The sequence below is a fragment of the Manacus candei genome, unplaced genomic scaffold, assembly GCF_025592945.1.
Source record: "Manacus candei isolate 608988 ecotype Guabito, Panama unplaced genomic scaffold, ASM2559294v1 h1tg000210l, whole genome shotgun sequence".
Lineage (NCBI taxonomy): Eukaryota > Metazoa > Chordata > Aves > Passeriformes > Pipridae > Manacus > Manacus candei.
The window spans coordinates 71,219-92,822 of record NW_026138258.1 but is presented as its reverse complement, the minus strand read 5'-3'; the positions used below and the strand labels follow the sequence as shown (position 1 = coordinate 92,822).

Sequence of the window (21,604 nt, the reverse complement as noted above, 5' to 3'; positions counted from 1 at the left end):
CTGGGACATCTTGGGGTCATGTCTGGGACATCTTGGGGTCAAGGAACACCCCACCATGGAATTGGGGCATCTCAAGGGAAAAGGGACATCCTGGAGTGGCTCTTGAAGGTCTTGAGGGCCCAGGGATATCCTGGGGCAGGGCTGGGTCACCTCGGGGCTTGGGGACAAGAAGGATTTGGGGTGACCCCGCTCTGCCCCGTAGATGGGGTGCAGGAGGAGCGGGTGAAGGCGGCCGATCTGTCCGACATCGTCCCCGACACCGAACCCGAGACCAAAGTCAGCATCCAGGGTGAGCTCCGGGCTGGGGACACCCCCGGGGACATCTTGGGGGGTGGGAGGGGAGGGGACACCCCGGGGACACCCTGGGGGGTGGGAGGGGACACCCCCGGGGACACCCCCGGGGACACTCTGTGGGGTGGGAAGGGAGGGGACACCCCTGGGGACACCCTGTGGGGTGGGAAAGGACACCCCCAGGGACACCCTGTGGGGTGGGAGAGGAGGGGACACCCCCGGGGACACTCTGTGGGGTGGGAAGGGAGGGGACACCCCCGGGGTCATCCTGTGGGGTGGGAAGGGACACCCTGGGGACACCCTGTGGGGTGGGAGGGGAGGGGACCCCCCCATCCTGATGGGCCCCCTGGGCGTGGCGCAGGGAACCCCGTGTCCATCCTGGTGGAGAAGGCCATCGACGGGGAGAAGCTGAAGCACCTGATCACGGTGCCCTCGGGCTGCGGGGAGCAGAACATGATCGCCCTGACCCCCACCGTCATCGCCACCCACTACCTGGACAGCACCCAGCAGTGGGAGAGCTTCGGGCTGGACCGCAGGGCCAACGCCATCGAGCTCATCAGGAAGGGTGGGGACAGGGGGACATCCCCCCGGGGGGCGGGGACAGGGGGACATCCCCCTGGGGGGCGGGGACAGGGGGACATCCCCGGGGGGCGGGGACAGGGGGACATCCCCCCGGGGAGTGGGGACATGGGGACATCCCCCCGGGGGGCGGGGACGGCCCCAAAGGGTGGGAATGTCCTCCCAGGGGGTGGGGATGTCCTCAAAGGGTGGGAGTGTCCTCCAAGAATGGGTGGGAATATCCCTCAAAGGTTGAGAATGTCCTCTAAGGGTGGGAATATCCCTCAAAGGTTGAGAATGTCCTCTAAGGGTGGGAATGTTCTCCAAGGGTGGGAACATCCTCCAAGGGTGGGAATGTTCTCCAAGGGTGGGAATGTTCTGCCAGGGTGAGAATGTCCTCCAAGGGTGGGAACATCCCCCAGAGGGTGTGGGAATACCCTACAAGGGGGTGGGAACATCCTCAAAAGGGTGGGGTGGAAGATGTAGGTGGCCTGAAGGCACCCACGGGCTCTCCTTGTGTTGGCCAATGGTCGAAGAGTGTTTGTGGCCTAAAACCACCCTTGGGTGCCCCTTGTGTTGGCCAACGTTTGTAGAACTCTGGTGGCCTAAAACCACCCTTGGGTGCCCCTTGTGTTGGCCAACGTTTGCAGAACTTTGGTCGCCTAAAACCACCCTTGGGTGCCCCTTGTGTTGGCCAATGTTTGTAGAACTCTGGTGGCCTAAAACCACCCTTGGGTGCCCCTTGTGTTGGCCAATGTTTGTAGAACTCTGGTGGCCTAAAACCACCCTTGGGTGCCCCTTGTGTTGGCCAACGTTTGCAGAACGTCGGTAGCCTGAAGCCACTCCCTGTTGCTCCTTGTGTTGGCCAACGATTGACCGGAAGATGTTGGCGACCTGAAGCCACCCTTGGGTGCTCCTTGTGTTGGCCAACACTTGGAGGGCATCGGTGGCCTGAAGACACCCCCAGGCCCTCCTTCTGTTGGCCAATGGTTGAAGAGAATTGGTGGCCTAAAACCACCCTTGGGTGTTCCTTGTCTTGGCCAACAATTGATTGGAAGACGTCGGTGGCCCGAAGCCACCCTTGTGTTGGCCAACACCTGGAGGGCATTGGTGGGCTGACCATGCCCCTGACCCCACCCCTTGTCCCCTCCCCAGGTTACGTCCAACAATTGGCCTTCAAGAAACCCGACAACTCCTACGCCGCCTTCATCGGCCGCCCCTCCAGCACCTGGTGAGGGAGAGGGGCCACCAAAGCCCCCTGGGGACGGGTGACACGGGACACGGGGGTCACCTCCCCAGGCCTGGGAATCCCAAACATCCCTTCCCAGATTAGGGAAACCCAACCATCCCTCCCCAAACCAGGGAACCCCAAACATCCCTCCCCAAAACAGGGAACCCCAAACATCCCTCCCCAAAACCAGGGAATCCCAAACATCCCTCCCCAAACAGGGAACCCAAACCATCCCTCCCCAAACCAGGGAATCCCAAACATCCCTCCCCAAACAGGGAACCCAAACATCCCTTCCCAAACCAGGGAACCCCAAACATCCCTTCCCAAACCAGGGAACCCAAACCATCCCTCCCCAAACCAGGGAATCCCAAACATCCCTCCCCAAACCAGGGAACCCAAACCATCCCTCCCCAAACCAGGGAATCCCAACCATCCCTCCCCAAACCAGGGAACCCCAAACATTGGGAGGTGACCCCCGTGTCCCCCCCCGTCCCCAGGCTGACCGCCTACGTGGCCAAAGTGTTCTCCATGGCCCGGAAGCTGACGGACATCGAGCCCGAGGTCATTTGTGGGGCCGTCAAGTGGCTCATCCTCAACAAGCAGAAGCCGGACGGGATCTTCCAGGAGGACGCTCCCGTCATCCACCAGGAGATGATTGTAGGGGGGGGACACCAACCCCGGGGGTCTGCTCGGCATTCCGGGGCCTGGGGAGGGATGTTTGGGGTTCCCTGGTTTGGGGAGGGATGTTTGGGGTTCCCAGGTTTGGGGAGGGATGTTTGGGGTTCCCTGTTTTGGGGAGGGATGGTTGGGATTCCCTGGTTTGGGGAGGTATATTTGGGGTTCCCTGGTTTGGGGAGGGATGTTTGGGGTTCCCTGGTTTGGGGAGGGATGTTTGGGGTTCCCTGGTTTGGAGAGGGATGTTTGGGGTTCCCTGTTTTGGGGAGGGATGTTTGGGGTTCTCTGGTTTGGGGATGTTTGGGATTCCCTGGTTTGGGGAGGGATGTTTGGGGTTCCCTGGTTTGGGGATGTTTGGGATTCCCTGGATTGGGGAGGGATGTTTGGGATTCCCTGGATTGGGGAGGGATGTTTGGGGTTCCCTGGTTTGGGGAGGGATGTTTGGGATTCCCTGGATTGGGGAGGGATGTTTGGGGTTCCCTGATTTGGGGAGGGATAATTGGGATTCCCTGATTTGGGGAGGGATGTTTGGGGTTCCCTGGTTTGGGGAGGGATGTTTGGGATGAGCTGTTGGGGTGGAAGGATCCTCCTGGGTGATGGGACATCGGGGAGAAGGGTGGGGACATTGGGGACATTGGGGACAGGGAGGACACTGGGGACAGGGAAGGGAATGGGAAGGACATTGGGGACATCAGGGGATGGGGAGGGGAACAGAGAGAGGTCCTGCCAGGCCCCCCCGATGCTGAGGTGTGTCCTTGTCCCATATCCCATGTCCTGTGTCCCGTGTCCCATATCCCATATCACATGTCCCATATCCCGTATCCCATGTCCCATATCCCATGTCCCATATCCCATATCCCATACCTCATATCCCATATCCCATATCCCATACCCCATATCCCATATCCCATACCCCGTGTCCCATGTCCCATATCCCATGTCCCGTGTCCCATGTCCCATATCCCATATCCCCTGTCCCATATCCCATATCCCATATCCCATATCCCGTATCCCATATCCCATATCCCCTGTCCCATATCCCATATCCCATATCCCATATCCCATATCCCGTATCCCATATCCCATATCCCATATCCCATACCCCATATCCCATATCCCCTGTCCCATATCCCATATCCCATATCCCCTGTCCCATACCCCGTGTCCCATGTCCCATGTCCCGCCCCACAGGGGGGTTACAAGGGGGCCGAGCCCGAGGTGTCCCTCACCGCCTTCGTCCTCGTGGCGCTGGAGGAGGCCCGGGAGGTCTGCAAGGAGCACGTGAACGTGAGTGACCCCCTCAGGTGACCCCCCCCCGGCCCCTCCTCCTGGTCGGGGCCACCTGAGGACCCCAACCGTGTGTCCCCCGCGCCCAGAACCTGGACTGGAGCATCAACAAGGCCGCCGAGTTCCTGGGCCGGCGCTACGAGCAGCTGGCCCGGCCCTACACGGTGGCCCTGAGCTCCTACGCGCTGGCCCTGGCCGGCAAGCTCAAGAGCGAGAAGGTCCTCATGAAGTTCTCCAAAGGTGACGCCTCAATTCGGGCCCCTAGGGAGCCAAATTTGGGGTGGTGGGAGGTGTTTATGGGATCCCTGGGGTGGGAGGAGGTGTTTATGGGATCCCTGGGGTGGGAGGAGGTGTTTATGGGATCCCTGGGGTGGGAGGAGGTGTTTGTGGGGTCCCTGGTGAAGCTCAAGAGCGAGAAGGTCCTCATGAAGTTCTCCAAAGGTGACGCCTCAATTTGGGCCCTTTAGGAGCCAAATTTGGGGTGGGAGGAGGTGTTTGTGGGGTCCCTGGGGTGTGGGAGGTGTTTATGGGGTCCCTGGGGTGGGAGGAGGTGTTTATGGGATCCCTGGGGTGGGAGGAGGTGTTTATGGGATCCCTGGGGTGGGAGGAGGTGTTTATGGGATCCCTGGGGTGGGAGGAGGTGTTTGTGGGGTCCCTGGGGTGGGAGGAGGTGTTTGTGGGGTCCCTGGTGAAGCTCAAGAGCGAGAAGGTCCTCATGAAGTTCTCCAAAGGTGACGCCTCAATTTGGGCCCTTTAGGAGCCAAATTTGGGGTGGGAGGAGGTGTTTGTGGGGTCCCTGGGGTGTGGGAGGTGTTTATGGGGTCCCTGGGGTGGGAGGAGGTGTTTATGGGATCTCTGGGGTGGGAGGAGGTGTTTATGGGATCCCTGGGGTGGGAGGAGGTGTTTATGGGATCCCTGGGGTGGGAGGAGGTGTTTGTGGGGTCCCTGGTGAAGCTCAAGAGCGAGAAGGTCCTCATGAAGTTCTCCAAAGGTGACGCCTCAATTTGGGCCCTTTAGGAGCCAAATTTGGGGTGGGAGGAGGTGTTTGTGGGGTCCCTGGGGTGTGGGAGGTGTTTATGGGGTCCCTGGGGTGGGAGGAGGTGTTTGTGGGGTCCCTGGGGTGGGAGGAGGTGTTTGTGGGGTCCCTGGTGAAGCTCAAGAGCGAGAAGGTCCTCATGAAGTTCTCCAAAGGTGACGCCTCAATTTGGGCCCTTTAGGAGCCAAATTTGGGGTGGGAGGAGGTGTTTGTGGGGTCCCTGGGGTGTGGGAGGTGTTTATGGGGTCCCTGGGGTGGGAGGAGGTGTTTGTGGGGTCCCTGGGGTGGGAGGAGGTGTTTATGGGATCCCTGGGGTGGGAGGAGGTGTTTATGGGATCCCTGGGGTGGGAGGAGGTGTTTATGGGATCCCTGGGGTGGGAGGAGGTGTTTGTGGGGTCCCTGGTGAAGCTCAAGAGCGAGAAGGTCCTCATGAAGTTCTCCAAAGGTGATGCCTCTATTTGGGGCCCTTTGGGAGCCAAATTTGGGGTGGGAGGAGGTGTTTGTGGGGTCCCCGGGGTGTGGGAGGAGGTGTTTGTGGGGTCCCTGGTGCTGGGGAGGTGGTTTTGGGGTCCCTGGGGTGGTTCTGGGGTCCCTGGTGAAGCTCAAGAGTGAGAAGGTCCTCATGAAGTTCTCCAAAGGTGATGCCTCCGTTCGGGCCCTTTGGGAGCCAAATTTGGGGTGGGGGGAGGTGTTTATGGGGTCCCTGGACCCAGGAAGGTTTTTTGGGGGTCCTTGGTGCCAGGGAGGTGTTTCTGGGGTCCCTCGTGCTGGGGGGGGTGTTTGTGGAATCCCTGGCTGTGGGGAGGTGGTTTTGGGGTCCCTGGTGCCAGGGAGATGTTTTTGGGTTCCCTGGCTATGGGGAGGTGTTTTGGGGGTCCCTGGCCCCAGGAAGGTTTTTTGGGGGTCCCTCGTGCAAGGGAGGTGTTTTTGGCGTCCCTGATGTAGGAGGAGGTGTTTGTGGGGTCCCTGGTGCTGGAGAGGTGTTTGTGGGATCCCTGGCTATGGAGAGATGTTTCTGGGATCCCTGCCTTCAGGGAGGTGTTTTTGGGGTCCCTGGCGCCGGGGAGGAACTGAGGGCCCCCCGCCTTCCCCTCCAGGTGGGCAGAGCTGGGAGGAGCGGAACGCCCGGACCTACAACATCGAGGGCACGTCCTACGCGCTGCTGGCCCTGCTGCACATGAAGAAGCCGGAGCTGGCGGGGCCCGTGGTGCGCTGGCTCGCCAAGCAGAACTACTTTGGGGGCGGCTACGGCTCCACCCAGGTGGGCTACAGACCCCCCCGGCACCCGGGGGTGGTTCTGGGGTCCCCGGTGAAGCTCCGAGGTGGAGTCTCAGAATTGGGGTTGGGGAGGTGGTTCTGGGGTCCCTGGTGAAGCTCCAAGGTGGAGTCTCACCTGGGGCTCAGAATTGGGGTCAGGGAGGCAGTTCTGGGGTCCCCGGTGAAGCTCTGAGGTGGAGCCTCACCCGAGGCTCAGAATTGGGGTCAGGGAGGGGGTTCTGGGGTCCCCAGTGAAGCTCCGAGATGGAGTCTCAGAATTGGGGTTGGGGAGGCAGTTCTGGGGTCCCCAGTGAAGCTCCGAGGTGGAGCCTCACCTGGGGCTCAGAATTGGGGTTGGGGAGGGGGTTCTGGGGTCCCCAGTGAAGCTCCGAGGTGGAACCTCACCCGGGGCTCAGAACTGGGGTCAGGGAGGGGGTTCTGGGGTCCCTGGTGAAGCTCAACAGGGTCCTCGTGAGGTTCTCCAAAGGTGGCACCCAGGGACACATCCTGGCCTTGTGGCCCCTGGGGGACACCTCCTGTCCCCGGGGGACACCCCTGGTCCCTGTGGTCCTTTGAGGACACCTCCAGTCCCTGGGGGACACCTCCTGTCCCTGTGGCCCCTTGGGGACACATCCTATCCTTGGGGACATCTCTGGACCCTGGAGACCCTCAGGGACACTTCTGGACCACGTGATCCCTTGGGGACACCTTCTGTCCCTGGGGGCACCCCTGGTCCCTGTGATCCCTTGGGGACATCTCCTGTCCCTGGGGACACCTCCTGTCCTTGTGGCCCCTTGGGGACACCTTCTGTCCCTGGGGGACACCCCTGGTCCCTGTGATCCTTTGGGGACACCTCCTGTCCCTGGGGACACCCCTGGTCCCTGTGGCCCCTTGGGGACACCTCCTGTCCCTGGGGGACACCTCCTGTCCCTGGAGGACATCTCCTGTCCCTGGGGACACATTCTGTCCTTGTGGCCCCTTGGGGACACCTCAAGTACCTGGGGGACACCCCTGGTCCCCGTGATCCTTTGGGGACACCTCCTGTCCCTGGAGGACACCAGGACCCCCCCCAAGGGTCCCCTCCAGTTGCCCCCAGGACGTCCATGGGGCCACTCCGTGCTCGGGGCCACCCAGGGGGGCTTTGGGGCTGCCCCAGGCGGTGTCCCTGAGCCCTGGTGACACGGGGGTGTCCCCGCAGGCCACCATCCTGGTGTTCCAGGCGCTGGCCCACTACCAAGAGGTGGCTCAGAAGGAGCTGGAGCTCAACCTGGACGTGTCGGTGCTGCTGCCGCGCCGGGCCAGCCCCGTCAAATACCGCATCGAGAACCGCAACGCGCTGGTGGCACGGTCTGCTGAGGTACCTGGCACTGTCACCTGTCACACTATCACCCTGTCCCTGTCACCTGTCCCTGTCCCCTGTCACCCTGTCCCTGTCACCTGTCCCCTGTCACCCTGTCCCTGTCCCCTCTGGGCCAGCCCCGTCAAATACCGCATCGAGAACCGCAACACGCTGGTGGCACGGTCTGCTGAGGTACCTGTCCCTGTCCCCTGACACCCTGTCACCCTGTCACGCTGTCACCCTGTCCCTGTCACCCTGTCTGTGTTACCCTGTCTCTGTTACCCTGTCCCTGTCACCTGCCACCACCCTGTCACCACCAAGTCCCTGTCACCTGTCCCTGTCACTGGTCACCTTGTCACCTGTCACCTGTCACCCTGTCTCTGTCACCCTGTCTCTGTCACCCTGTCACCTGTCACCCTGTCACCTTTTGCCCTGTCACCTGTCTCTGTCACCCTGTCTCTGTTACCCTGTCACCCTGTCCCTGTCACCTGTCATTTGTCACCCTGTCACCTGTCGCCCTGTCGCCCTGTCACCCCCTTGCTGTGACCTGCAGTGTCCCTGTCATCTTCAAGCCCTCCCTGTCCCCTCCCTGTCCCCTCCCTGTCCCCTCCATGTCCTCCACCATCCCTGTCCCCTCCGTGTCCCGCCACGCTGCTGTCCCCTCCCTGTCCCTGTCCCTTCTCTGTCCCCTCCACAGTCCCCGTCCCCCCCAACGGTCCCTGTCCCCACAGACCAAGGTGAACGAGGACTTCACGGTGAAGGCCGAGGGGGTTGGCAAGGGGACAATGACAGTCGTGACCGTCTACAACGCCAAGGTCCCCGACAAGGACGACAAGTGCGACAGCTTCGACCTGCGCGTGCAGGTGGAGGAGGTGGCGGCGGGTCAGTGTCCCCAGCGTGTCCCCAGCATGTCCCCAAAGTGTCCCCCGTGTGGTACCCCCCCGTGTTCCCCCCCCCGATGTCCCCTCACCGTCCCCGTGTCCCGGCGCAGGCAAAGAGGAGGAGGACGTCATCAGCTCCATCAAGATCACCGTCTGCGCCAGGTTGGGGACCTTGGGGACAGCGGGGGGGAGTCGGGGACGTCGGGGACATCGGGGCCAGGGAAGGGGGAGGCAGGGGAGGGGCATCGGGGAGAAGGGACACTGGGGACACTGGGGACAGCAGGGACGTTGGGGACAGCGGGGGGGGGTCGGGGACGTCGGGGACATCGGGGCCAGGGAAAGGGGTGGTAGGAGAGGGACATCGGGGAGAAGGGACATCGGGGACACTGGGGACAGCAGGGGATGTTGGGGACAGGGAGGGGGATACTGGGGACAGGGACATCGGGGAAAGGATGGGGACACTGGGGCCAGGGAGGAGGGTGGCAGGGGAGGGACATCAGGGAGAAGGGACATTGGGGACACTGGGGACAGTAGGGATGTTGGGGACAGGGAAGGGGAGGGGGATATTGGGGACAGGGACAGCGGGGAAAAGGAGGGGGACGTTGGGGACATCAGGGGACACTGGGGACAGGGAGGGGACAAGGAGGGGACAGGGAGGGGACAGGGAGGGGAGGAACATCGGAGACATCAGGGGACACTGAGGACAGGGAGGGGGATGGCAGGGGAGGGACATCAGGGAGAAGGATGAGGACACTGGGGACAGGGAGGGGATAGGGAGGACATTGGGGATGTTGGGGACAGGGAGAGGAATGGGGATGTTGGGGACAGGAACATCGGGACGGGGAGGACATTGGGGACAGGGAGAGGAATGGAGACACTGAGGAGAGGGACATCAGGGTAAAGGAGGGGGACACTGGGGACAAACAGGGATGTTGGGGACAGGGAGGGGAATGGGGACATTGGGGACAGGGAGGGGACAGGGAGGACATTGGGCACAGGGAGGGGAATGGGGACACTGGGGACAGGGACATTAATGGTAAAGGATTGGGATGTTGGGGACAGGGATGGGGCAGGGAGGACATTGGGGACAGGGAGGGGAATGGGGATGTTGGGGACAGGGAGGGGGCAGGGAGGACATTGGGGACATTGGGGACAGGAAGGAGAACTGGAGTACTGGGGACAGGGACATCAGGGACAAGGACGGGGACACTGGGGACAAACAGGGCTCAGCCCCACCTTGTCCCAGAGGGATCCTTGGGGACAGGGACATCAGAACAGGGGACTGTGGGGACAGTGGGGGGGTTGGGGACCGGGGGGTGGCCTCAGCCCTGTCCCCGCAGGCACCTGGGTGACGTGGACGCCACCATGTCCATCCTGGACGTGTCCATGCTGACCGGCTTCACCCCCGACCTGCAGGACCTCAAGAGGGTCAGTGTGGGGACACGGGGGGACATGGGGGGGACAAGGGGACATGTCCTCGGTGTGACGGTGTCCCCGTGTGTCCCTGGGTGTCCCTGGGTGTCCCCGTGTCCCCGGCGTGACGGTGTCCCTGTCCCCAGCTCTCGGAGGGGGTGGACAGGTACATCTCCAAGTTCGAGCTCGACCAGGCACAGTCGGAGCGGAGCAACGTCGTCATTTACCTGGACAAGGTGGGGACAGGGAGGGGACAGGGATGGGACAGGGAGGGGACAGGGAGGGGACAGGGATGGGACAGGGATGGGGACAGGGAGGGGACAGGGATGGGGATGTGAGGGGACAGGGATGGGAAAAGGGACAAGATGAGACAGGGATGGGGACATGAGAGGACACGTCCCTGTGTCCCCATGTCCTCATTTCCCCGTGTCCCCATGTCCCTGTGCCCTCATATCCCTGTGTCCCCATGTCCCCCCATGTCCCCCCATATGTCCCCATGTCCCCCCATGTCCCCATGTGTCCCCATGTCCCCAGGTCTCCCACCGGGCCGAGGAGTGTTTTGCCTTCAAGGCCCACCAGCGGTTCCAGGTTGGGCTCATCCAGCCCGCAGCCGTCACCATCTACAGCTACTACAAGATCGGTGTGTCCCCTGTCCCCCTGTGTCCCCCGGGCCACCCTCGTGTCCCCCCCGTCCCCTCATGTCCCCCGGTGTCCCCACAGACGACCGGTGCACGCGGTTCTACCACCCGGACAAGGAGGGCGGGAAGCTGAGCAAGATCTGCCAGGGGGACGTGTGTCGCTGCGCCGAAGGTGACACGGGGACACAGGGACACGGGGACACGGGGACACAGGGGTGGGACAGCAGCGCTGTGGTGATGGGACACGTCATGGCTGTGATGGGACACGGCATTGACAAGGTGTCACATGTCACAGCTGTGATGGGGACACGTCGTGGTCATGGTGGGACACATCCCTGCCATGGTGGGACATGTTCCTGCTGTGATGGGGACACGGCATTGACAAGGTGTCACGTGTCATGGCTGTGATGGGGACACATCGTGGTCATGATGGGACATGTCCCTGCCATGATGGGACACATCCCTGCCATGGTGGGACATGTTCCTGCTGTGATGGGGACATGGCGTTGACAAGGTGTCACATGTCACAGCTGTGATGGGAACACGTCGTGGTCATGGTGGGACATGTCCCTGCCACGATGGGACACATCCCTGCCATGGTGGGACATGGCACTGCCACACCAGCCCTTGTCACCTCTGTGTCCCCGTGTCCCCACAGAAAACTGTTTCCAGCGGCGGGACCAGGACGAGCCCATCACCGTCGAGCAGCGGATCCAGCGCGCCTGCGAGCCAGGGGTGGACTACGGTGGGACAGGGGGACACTGGGGACATCGGGGACATTGGGGACATAGGAGATTTTGGGGACACTGGGGACATTGGGGGACATCAGGCCACGGAAGGACAAAGGGGGATGTGAGGTCATGGAGGGGGGACTTGGGGCACAGAGGGGACATTGGGGACATTGGGGATATTGGGGATGTTGGAGACATCGGGGTCATTGGGGGGATATTGGGGACATTGGGGGACATTGGGGACACTAAGGATACCAAAGACATTTTGGACACTGGGGGACATTGGGGACATTGGGGACATCAGATCATGGAAGGACAAGGGGGGATGTGGGGTCGTGGAGGGAGGACTTGGGGCACGGGGGGGTACACGAAGGACGTGGGTGGGGACAGGTGGGGCCATAGAAGGGACAGGCAGGGACGGGGGGGACCCGGGGACATCGAGGGTCCCCTGGCAGGGGGGTTGACGCCACCGTGTCCCCTCCCCAGTGTACAAGGTGCGCTTGGTGGCCGTGGAGGAGACACCGTCCCACGACAACTACGTCATGAACGTCCTGGCCGTCATCAAGATGGGTGCGGCCACTGCGGGGGGACAGCGGGGTCACCGGGGGGGAACCGGGGGGACAATGGGGTCATTGGGGGACACCTGGGGGGACAGGGGGGTCACCTGGTGCTGGGGACACCCAGGGGGACAGAGGTGTCACCCTGGGGACACCTGGGGGGACAGTGGGGTCACCGGAGGACACCTGGGGGGACAGTGGGGTCACCGGGGGACACCTGGGGGGACAGTGGTGTCACCTGGGGACACCCAGGGGGACAGGGGTGTCATCTGATGCTGGGGGCACCCGGGGGGACAGCAGCATCACCTGGCACTGGGGACACCCACATGACATCAGCCACGTGGGCTGGGGTCACCTGGGGGGCAGCACGGGGGACACCTGTGGGGAGGGGACATCGAGGGAGGTTGGGGACACCCCGGTGGGTTGGTGTCACCCAGGTGGGTTGTTGTCACCCAAGGGTGCTGGGGACACCCCGGTGGGTTGGGTGCCACCACGGCAGAGACCCTGCTGAGGGGGGGTGGGTGTCCCACATCCCCTGGGTGCCCCTGTTGGTTCGGGGCGGTGGTGACAGGGTGACACGTCCCCTGGGCGTCCCTGTGGCACCAGGGTGGTGGTGACAGGGTGACACATCCCCTGGGTGTCCCTGTGGCACCGGGGGGGTGGTGACATGGTGACACGTCCCCTGGGTGTCCCTGTGGCACCGGGGTGGTGGTGACAGGGTGACACGTCCCCTGGGTGTCCCTGTGGCACCGGGGCACAGGTGACAGGGTGACCCGTCCCCTGGGTGTCCCTGTGGCACTGGAGTGCAGGTGACAGGGTGATACATCCCCTGGGTGTCCCTGTGGCACCGGGGTGGTGGTGACAGGGTGACACGTCCCCTGAGTGTCCCCTCCTGCCCCAGGCACCGACGAGGACCCGGCGGGCAGCAACAGGACCTTCGTGAGCCACCGGCAGTGTCGCGACGCCCTGAAGCTCGAGCGCGGGCAGGACTACCTGCTCTGGGGGCTGGGCAGCGACCTCTGGGCCACCGGCAGGCAGTAGGGACACGGGGACACCGGGGATGGGGGCACAGGGGGACAGGGGGGATGTAGGGGACAGGGGACACGCGGGGACACCGGGGACGGGGGGACAGGGGGACAGGGGACGCGGGAGGGGACGTGGGTGGGGGCGGGGGGGACACGGGAGTGGAGGAACGGGGGACAGAGGGGATGTAGGGGACAGGGGACACGCGGGGACACCGGGGACGGGGGGACAGGGGACAGTGGGGGCATGAGAGGGGACGTGGGTGGGGCCTGTAGGGACATGGGAATGGAGGAACGGGGACACGGGGGGACATCGGGGATGGGGGACATGGGGGCAGGGGACATGGGGACAGGGGACATGGGGTAACGCCGGAGACGGGAGGACAGGGGACATGGGGATGTGGGGACAGCGGGGACAGGGGATTGTGGGCACACGCGTGGGGACACAGCTGGGGCTCGTGGGGACACGGGAACATGGGAACCTCGCCCGTGTCCCCGCGTGCCACCCCCCCGTGACCGTGTCCCCGTTGTCCCCCGTGTCCCCCTCGTGTGTCCCCCCCGTGTCTCCCCCGTGTCTCCCCCGTGTCCCCCCCGTGTCCCCCCCGTGTCCCCCCCGTGTCCCAGCTTCTCGTACCTCATCGGGAAGGACACGTGGCTGGAGCGCTGGCCCTCGGAGGGGCAGTGCCAGGACCCCGAGCTCCAGCCCCTCTGCCAGGACTTCGTCCAGTTCTCCGAGGCCATGACCCTGTTCGGGTGCCCCACCTGAGCGCCTGCCCCTCGCCCAGGGGTACCCCCTGGATCGCCCCCCCCCCCCGCCCCCTCCTCCCTCTTTTTTTGGTTAAAAAAGTCCTTTCTGAGAGCCCGGCTCGGGATTTCCTGGGGGGGGGAGGAGGACACATGTGGGGGTTGTGGGGACATTCTAGGGGACACCAGAGGGGTGGGGTCCTCGTTGGGGTTGGGGGGACTTTGTAGGGGACAAGGGTGTTGGGGGAGTGGCTCAATAAGGGATGATGGGGTCATGGGGACACCCCAGGGGACATGGGGACACCAGAAAGGACAAGGGGACACCCTAGAGGACAGGGGGACACCATAGAGGACATGGGGACACCAGGGAGAACAAGGGGACATCCTAGAGGACATGGGGACTTTGTAGGGCACAGAGGGGTAGTGGGGAGCTCCATAAGGGATGATGGGGACATGGGGACACTATAGAGGTCATGGGGACACCATAGGGGACAAGGGGACACCCCAGGGGATGTGGGGACACCATAGAGGACAAGGTCACACCATAGGGGACAGGGGGACACCATATGGGACATGGGGACACCCCAGGAGATTTGGGGACACCATAGAGGTCATGGGGACACCATAGGGGACAAGGGGACTTTGTAGGGAACGGAGGGGTAGTGGGGGGCTCCACAGGGGTTTATGGGGCCATGGGGTCTCGAGGGGCTGTTCAGGGCACCTCGGGGCCACACCAGGGCTGGGCGAGGCCACAAGCTCAGAGCACTGGGGGGCTCAGATCTGGGGCAGGGGCTGGATGGGGCTGCACAGCCTTGGGGGTACAACCTGTGGGGCACAGTCAGCACATCCTGGGGGTGCAACCTGTGGGGCATATCCAGCACATCCCGGGGGGCACAGCCTGTGGGGCACAGCCTGCATGTCCCAGAGGCACAGCCCAGGGTGCTCAGGGCTGCTCGGATCCAGTGCAGGGGCAGGATGGGGCTGCACAGCCTGGGGACACAACCTGAGGTGCTCGGGGCTGCTTGGATCTGGTGCAGGGGCAGGATGAGGCTGCACATCCTCCTCCCGCCACACAAACCACGCGCGGCGCAGTCAGCGCATCCTGGGTGCTGCACAACCCGCAGTGCACAGCCCTCAGTGCACAAGTCTAGGTGCGCAACCCTCGGTGCTGCACAACCCTTAGTCCTGCACAACCCTCAGTCCTGCACAACCCTCAGTGCACAACCCTCAGTGCACAGCCCTCAGTGCACAACTCTGGGTGCACAACCCTTGGTGCTGCACAACCCTTAGTCCTGCACAACCCTCGGTGCACAACCCCCAGTGCTGCACAACCCTCGGTGCACAACCCTCAGTGCTGCACAGCCCCTCGTGCTCGCGGTGTCACACAGCCCTCAGTGCACAGCCCTCAGTGTCACACAGCCCTTGGTGCTGCACAACCCTCAGTGCACAACCCCCAGTGCTGCACATCCTCCGTGCCGGCTGTTGCACAACCCTGGTTGCACAACCCTCGGTGCCCGGCCATGCCACACTGCACTCCACACTCTCCATCCCACTCCCAGCACCCCACACTGCACCCCACACTCCCAGCACCCCACACTCTCCATCCCACTCCCAGCACCCCACACTCAGCGCCCCAATCCCAGCACCCCACACTGCACCTCACACTCTGCACCCCACACTGCACATCCCACTCCCAGCACCCCACACCCCACACTCAGCACCCCAATCCCAGCACCCCACACTGCACCCCACACTCTTCATCCCACTCCCAGCATCCTCCACTCACCACCCCACACTCAGCACCCCAATCCCAGCACCCCACACTGCACCCCACACTCTTCACCCCACTCCCAGCATCCTCCACTCACCACCCCACACTCAGCACCCCAATCCCAGCACCCCACTCCTATCATCCCACACTGCACCCCACACTCACCATCCCACACCCCACACTCACCATCCCACACCCCACACCGCACACTCCGCACCCCACTCCCAGCACTCCCCAGTGTCACCCCCCGGTGTCACACCCCCCCCAGTGTCACCCCCCCAGTGTCACCCCCCCCGGTGTCACCCCACGTCCCGCCGCTTCCTGCGCTGGCCTCGCCCTGGGGACACGTGACACCTGGGAGTGTCCCCAAAGTGTCGCCCAGGACAGCGGTGCCCTGATGTCCCCGCAGCTGCGGTGGCCCTCCCTGGGCCTGGGGACACCTCCCCTGGTGGCCCTGGGGACACTGGTGACCCTCAAGGACATCCCCTGTCCCGGTGACACTCGTGGGGCCACCGATGTCCCCAACACCACGGTGACACCTCCGAGGTCCCCGAGTGTCCCCACGGGGACAGGCCGGGGAGGGGGGAGGTGACACACACACACACACAGCGTTGGGGACACGGCGGGTGACACAGAGACCCCCCTGGGGACACCACAGTGGCACCGTGGGAACGCCGCGGCGCGGGGGACAAGCGCGGCGGTGGCACCGGCGACAGCGGGCGATGCCACATCCGCCACCACCCCCCGTCCTCCTCCGCGGTGTCCCCATGACGGGGGGAGCAGCCCCGGGGTGGCGACACGGGCGGGGTGACGTGTCCCCGTTTCCTCTGGGGACAAAAAGCGGGTCCCCGGGGGTGGCCGGGTGACACGGCGGGTGACACGGTGGTGGCCCATGGGGGACGGTGTGTTCGCCCTGGCGGGGCCGTGGCCACCGGTGCCACCCCCCCGGGCTGCTGCCACCCCCCCTGTCCCCTCGCGGCGGCGGTGGCGGGGCCGCGGGGAGGGGACCTGCGGGCGGTGGGTGTTGGGGACACTGGTGGCCCTGGCGCTGGTGGCCCTGGCCGTGCAGGGCTGGGTCCTGGCGGGGCTCCGGGGGGACCTGAACAAGGTGACAGAGCGGCTGCAGGTGAGAGGGGACACGGGGGGGGGACACGGGGGCATGGAGACATGGTGGGGGACACGGGGGTGACACGGGGGAGGGCACGGGAACACAGGGTGGGGACGGGGAGGGGCACGAGGAGGGGACACGGGGACACGGAGGGGGCACGGACACATGGTGGGGGACACGGGAGTGACACGGGGGGGGCACGGGAACACGGGGGGGGCACGAGGGGGGCACGAGGACGACACAGGGACACGAGGAGGGGACACGGGGACACGGTGGGGGCACGGGGACAGGGGGAGGACATGGGGATAAAGGGCGCCGTGGGGGAATAGGGGGGGACACGGGGACACGAAGGCGACACGGGGACATGGGGGGGACACGGAGAGGGCACGGGAACGCCGGGGGGGACACATGGGGACACGGGGGGAACACGGGGACACGGGGGGGGACATGAGAGGAGTGTGGAGACATGGGGGGATATGGGGACACGGGGGGGCATGGGGACACGAGGGGGACACGGGGACATGGGGCGACATAGGAGGGGTGTGGGGACATGGGGACACGTGGAGGGGACACGGGAACACGGGGGGGCACAGGGACACGGGGGGGACAGGGGGACACGGGGGGGACACGGGGGGGACACGGGAACACGGGAGGGGCACAGGGACACGGGGAGGATACAGGGGGGCACGGGGGATCATGGGGGACATGGGGGACACGTGTCCCCCCGTGTCCCCTCGTGTCCCCGTGTCCCCTCATGTCCCCCTGTCCCCTGACCCGTGTGTGTCCCCACAGGCCAGGGAAGAGCAGCCACTGCTGGAGAAGCTGCTGCAAGGTGGGTCCCCAAAAACGTGGGTGCCACCGCCCTGGGGATGTGGGTGTCCCCACCTTGGGGACATGGATGGCCCCACTTTGGGGACATGGGTGCCACCACCCTGGCAACATGGGTGCCACCGTCTTGGGGACATGGGTGCCACCACCTTGGGGATGTGGGTGGTCTCACCTTGGGGACATGGGTGCCACCACCTTGGGGATGTGGGTGGTCTCACCTTGGGGACATGGGTGCCACCACCTTGGGGATGTGGGTGGTCTCACCTTGGGGACATGGGTGCCACCAGCCTGGGGACATGGGTGCCACCACCTTGGGGACATGGGTGCCACCAGCCTGGGGATGTGGGTGGCCTCACCTTGGGGACATGGCAGCACTACCCTGGGGATGTGGGTGCCACCACCTTGGGGACATGGGTGCCACCACCCCAGGGACACTGACAGGAGCTGTGGTTCCCTTTGCAGAGCGAATCCCCCCCGAGAAACCAGCGGCTCATCTCATCGGTGAGGGGGGGACACCTGTCCCCAAGGGGGGGGGGACACACACCTAGGAGGGGACAGTGACACACACACCTTGTCCCCAACCTGGGGGGGGGTTGTGACACAGACACCTTTCCCCAAGGAAGGGGGACACCTGGACATCTGTCCCCAAAGAGGAGGTGACACAGGCACCGGGGAGGGGACAGTGACACAGACACCTGGTCCCCAAAGAGGAGGTGACACACACACCTTGTCCCCAACCTGGGGGGGGGTGACACAGACACCTATCCCCAAGGAGGGGGGTGACACAGACACCTGTCCCCAAGGAGGGGGGACACATGGACATCTGCCCCCAAGGGGGGTGACACCGACACCTGTCCCCAAGGGGGGGTGACACAGACACCGGGGAGGGGACAGTGACACACACACCTTGTCCCCAACAGGGGAGGAGGGGGTGGGAGGTGCTGGAAGTTTCCAAAGGGGGGGGGAGGGGCGGGTGGGGACACCCCCCCCCCCGGTGCCGAAATCCCTCCGCGGGGGTGGCCTGGGGGGGAAAGGGGGGGAAGTTTCATTTGGGGGGGAGGGACAGGTTCCTAAATGACTGGGTACCCCTATAGATGGGGAGGGGGGGCTGGGAGATTTGGGGAGGGGTCAGAGAAGGTTTGGGGGGAGGGGGCAACACCCCAAATACCCAACTCACCTAGAGATAAGAGGGTCCTGGATGGATTGAGGGGGTCAGAGGAGGTCTGGGTGGGGGGTCAACACCCCAAAAATCCAGTCTCCCCTATAAACAGGAGGGTCCTGGATGGATTGGGGGGGGGGGGGTCAGAAAAGGTTTGGGAGGGCTCAGCACCCCAAAAACCTGGTGCTGGATGGATTGGGGGGTCAGAGAAGGCTTTGGGAGGGCTCAGCACCCCAAAATCCCGGTCTCCCCTATAAACAGGAGGGTGCTGGATGGTTTGGGGGAGTCAGTGATTTTTGGGAAGGAGGGGTCAGCACCCCAAAAACCTGGTCCTGGATGGATTGAGGGGGTCAGAGGAGGTTTTGGGGGGGAGTCAGTGGTTTTGGGAGGGCTCAGCACCCCAAAAACCTGGTGCCCCCTATAGACAGGATGGTGCTGGATGGTTTGGGAGGGGTCAGTGGTTTTTGGAGAGGGGTCAGCACCCCAAAAGCCTAGTCCTGGATGGATTGGGGGGGTCAGAGAAGGTTTAGGGTGGGAGTCAGAGGTTTTTGGGGGGTTCAACACCCCAAACATCCAGTCCCCCCTGTAAACAGAAGGGTCCTGGATGGATTGAGGGGATCAGAGAAGGTCGGGGGGGGTCAACACCCCAAATACCCAATCTCACTATTAAACAGGAGAGTATTGGATGGTTTGGGGGATCAGAGAAGGTTTGGGGGGGTCAACACCCCAAATACCCAATCTCATCTATACACAGGAGGGTGTTGGATGGTTTTGGGGAGGGTCAGTGATTTTCGGGAGGGCTCAGCACCCCAAGCACCCTTCCCCCCCCCCTACACACAGGAGCGCCCCGCCGCTTTTTGGGACCCTCCCCTTGACCCTCTCCCCCCCTTTTCCCTCCCCTTCTCCCTCCCCTCCCTCTCCCTTCTCTCCCCGCAGCCGGCGCCGACCTCTCCTCGCAGCCCAACGGCTCCCTGCGCTGGGAATCCCGCAATTCCTGGGCTTTCCTGCGGGGTTTGGGATACCGGGGGGGTTCCCTGCTCTGCCGCCGGCCCGGCCTTTACTTCGTCTACGCCCAGGTTCACCTGAGCTCACCTGAGCTGCGCTCCTGCGCCCACGCCCTGCTCCGCATCCGCAAGCGCAGCCCCCGCTACCCCGAACCCCTCGACCTGCTGCTCAACAAAGGGGTCCACTGCCCCCCCCCGGCCCCCCACGGGAGGGGGGGTCCCTGGGCCCGCAGCAGCTTTTTCGGGGGGCTGGTGGAGCTGGAGGAAGGGGACGAGGTGTTCGCGCAGGTCCAGGAGCCGCGGCTCGTGCGGGCGCTGGACGGGACGCGATCGTATTTCGGGATGTTCATGGTGTGATTTTGGGGGGGGGGGAAAGGGGGGGAGTTTGGGGGTGTCCCCCCCCCCCCACACACAGGGTCTCTGAGGGGTGGGATGGGGGCGGGGATGAGGTTTTTCAGGGGGTCGTGTAGGGTTGTGCATTGGGGGGGGGGGTCACTTGGACCCCCCAAACCTGGACCTGGATCCCCAAACCTGGACCAGGACCCCCCAAACCTGGATCTGGACCCCCCAAACCTGGACTTGGAACCCCCAAACCTGGACTTGGAACCCCCAAACCTGGACCTGGAACCCCCCAAACCTGGACCTGGACCCCCCAAACCTGGACTTGGACCCCCCAAACCTGGACCTGGATGCCCCAAACCTGGACCTGGACCCCCCAAATCTGGATCTGGACCCCCCCAGACCTGGACCTGGACCCCCCAAACCTGGATCTGGACCCCCCAAACCTGGACCTGGATCCCCCAAATCTGGACCTGGACCCCCCAAACCTAGACCTGGATGCCCCAAATCTGGACTTGGACCCCCCAAACCTGGACTTGGACCCCCCAAACCTGGACCTGGAACCCCCAAACCTGGATCTGGATGCCCCAAACCTGGACCTGGATCCCCCAAACCTGGATCTGGACCCCCCCAAACCTGGACCTGGACCCCCCAAACCTGGATCTGGACCCCCCAAACGAGGACTCTGACCCACCTGGACACCTCGATCCCCCCAAACTGGGACTCTGATCTCCTGGATCCCGCTCTGGAAGCCTCTGGAGACCCCTTGGAGCACCCCTAAAATCCCTCAGGGGCGGGATTGGGGTGAGGAGGGGATTTCCCAGGGGGTCGTGTATGGGGGGTGGTCACCTGGACCCCCCAAAACTGGACCAGGACCCACCTGGACCCCCCAAACCTGGACTCCGATCCCTTGGATCCCCCTCTGGAAGCCTCTGGAGACCCCTTGGAGCACCCCCAAAAATCCCTGGAGCTCAGGACTGGGACGTGCTGTGGGTTCTCCAGGGGCTCGTACAGGGTTGTGCCCCCCGACCCCCCCAAACCTGGACCCCCCAAACCTGGAATTGGCCCCACCCGGCCCCCCCCCCCTGACCCTTCCCTGCAGGACCCCCAGGATGCCCTTTGACCTATTTATTGGGGGGGGTCACCCCTGATATTCAGGGGACCCCCCTCCCCCAAAATTGGGGGACCACCCCCCCCGAGCCAAAAATAAACTCCCCAAAAAAAAAGTGTTGAGTGACGGGATTTGGGGAAAGGCGCGGGGGGGGGGGGGTGTGATTTTGGGGCTTCTGGGGTAAATTTGAGGGTCTGGGGGAAATTTGGGGAATTTTGGGGGGCCCAGGGGGGGATTTCGGGGGTGCGGGAGGAATTAGGGGGGCCAGGGGGAATTTGGGGGGACTCGGGGGGGAATTTTGGGGGGTTCTTTAGAGGAGCTGGGGGGCCATTTCTGGGAGATTTGGGGGGCCAGAGGGGATTTAGGGGGTCCGGGGGGATTTTGGGGGGGCAAGGGGAGGAATTTGGGGGGGACTGGAGGGAATTTGGGGGGTCATTTGGGGGAATTGGTTGGGCAGGGGGAGAATTTTGGGGGGCCAGGGGGGATTTAGGGGGTCCGGGGGGATTTTGGGAGGACTGGGGGGAATTTGGGGGGTCATTTGGGGGAATTGGGCGGGCGGGGGGAGAATTTAGGGGGGATTTAGGGGGTCTGGGGGGAATTTGGGGGGCCCAAGGGGATATCTGG

General features: G+C 63.8%; 2 protein-coding genes across 4 annotated transcripts in view; both read left to right on the top strand.

Moving 5' to 3' along the window:
- The window catches only part of C3 (complement C3), a 50,199-nt gene that overhangs the window by 21,117 nt on the left and 7,478 nt on the right, over window positions 1–21,604 (top strand). For 2 of the 3 annotated variants that reach the window (XM_051774637.1, XM_051774635.1), the window contains exons 23-40: window positions 203–289; window positions 653–856; window positions 2,005–2,080; window positions 2,578–2,737; window positions 3,947–4,042; window positions 4,132–4,282; window positions 6,176–6,339; window positions 7,534–7,692; window positions 8,406–8,556; window positions 8,666–8,717; window positions 9,896–9,983; window positions 10,115–10,204; window positions 10,503–10,608; window positions 10,689–10,778; window positions 11,265–11,351; window positions 11,824–11,907; window positions 12,796–12,931; window positions 13,541–13,775. In XM_051774637.1, coding sequence (XP_051630597.1) covers window positions 203–289; window positions 653–856; window positions 2,005–2,080; window positions 2,578–2,737; window positions 3,947–4,042; window positions 4,132–4,282; window positions 6,176–6,339; window positions 7,534–7,692; window positions 8,406–8,556; window positions 8,666–8,717; window positions 9,896–9,983; window positions 10,115–10,204; window positions 10,503–10,608; window positions 10,689–10,778; window positions 11,265–11,351; window positions 11,824–11,907; window positions 12,796–12,931; window positions 13,541–13,682 — 2,123 coding nt within the window. In that variant the 3' untranslated portion in view covers window positions 13,683–13,775. Of the gene's footprint in view, window positions 1–202; window positions 290–652; window positions 857–2,004; window positions 2,081–2,577; window positions 2,738–3,946; window positions 4,043–4,131; window positions 4,283–6,175; window positions 6,340–7,533; window positions 7,693–8,405; window positions 8,557–8,665; window positions 8,718–9,895; window positions 9,984–10,114; window positions 10,205–10,502; window positions 10,609–10,688; window positions 10,779–11,264; window positions 11,352–11,823; window positions 11,908–12,795; window positions 12,932–13,540; window positions 13,776–21,604 lie in introns of those variants that run through there. The other variant, XM_051774636.1, reaches the window with a different exon arrangement.
- TNFSF14 (TNF superfamily member 14) lies at window positions 16,324–19,887 on the top strand. The gene is made up of 3 exons (XM_051774650.1): window positions 16,324–16,557; window positions 17,332–17,371; window positions 19,463–19,887. Exons 1-3 carry the CDS (start codon window positions 16,324–16,326, stop codon window positions 19,885–19,887), a joined length of 699 nt encoding a protein of 232 aa, XP_051630610.1.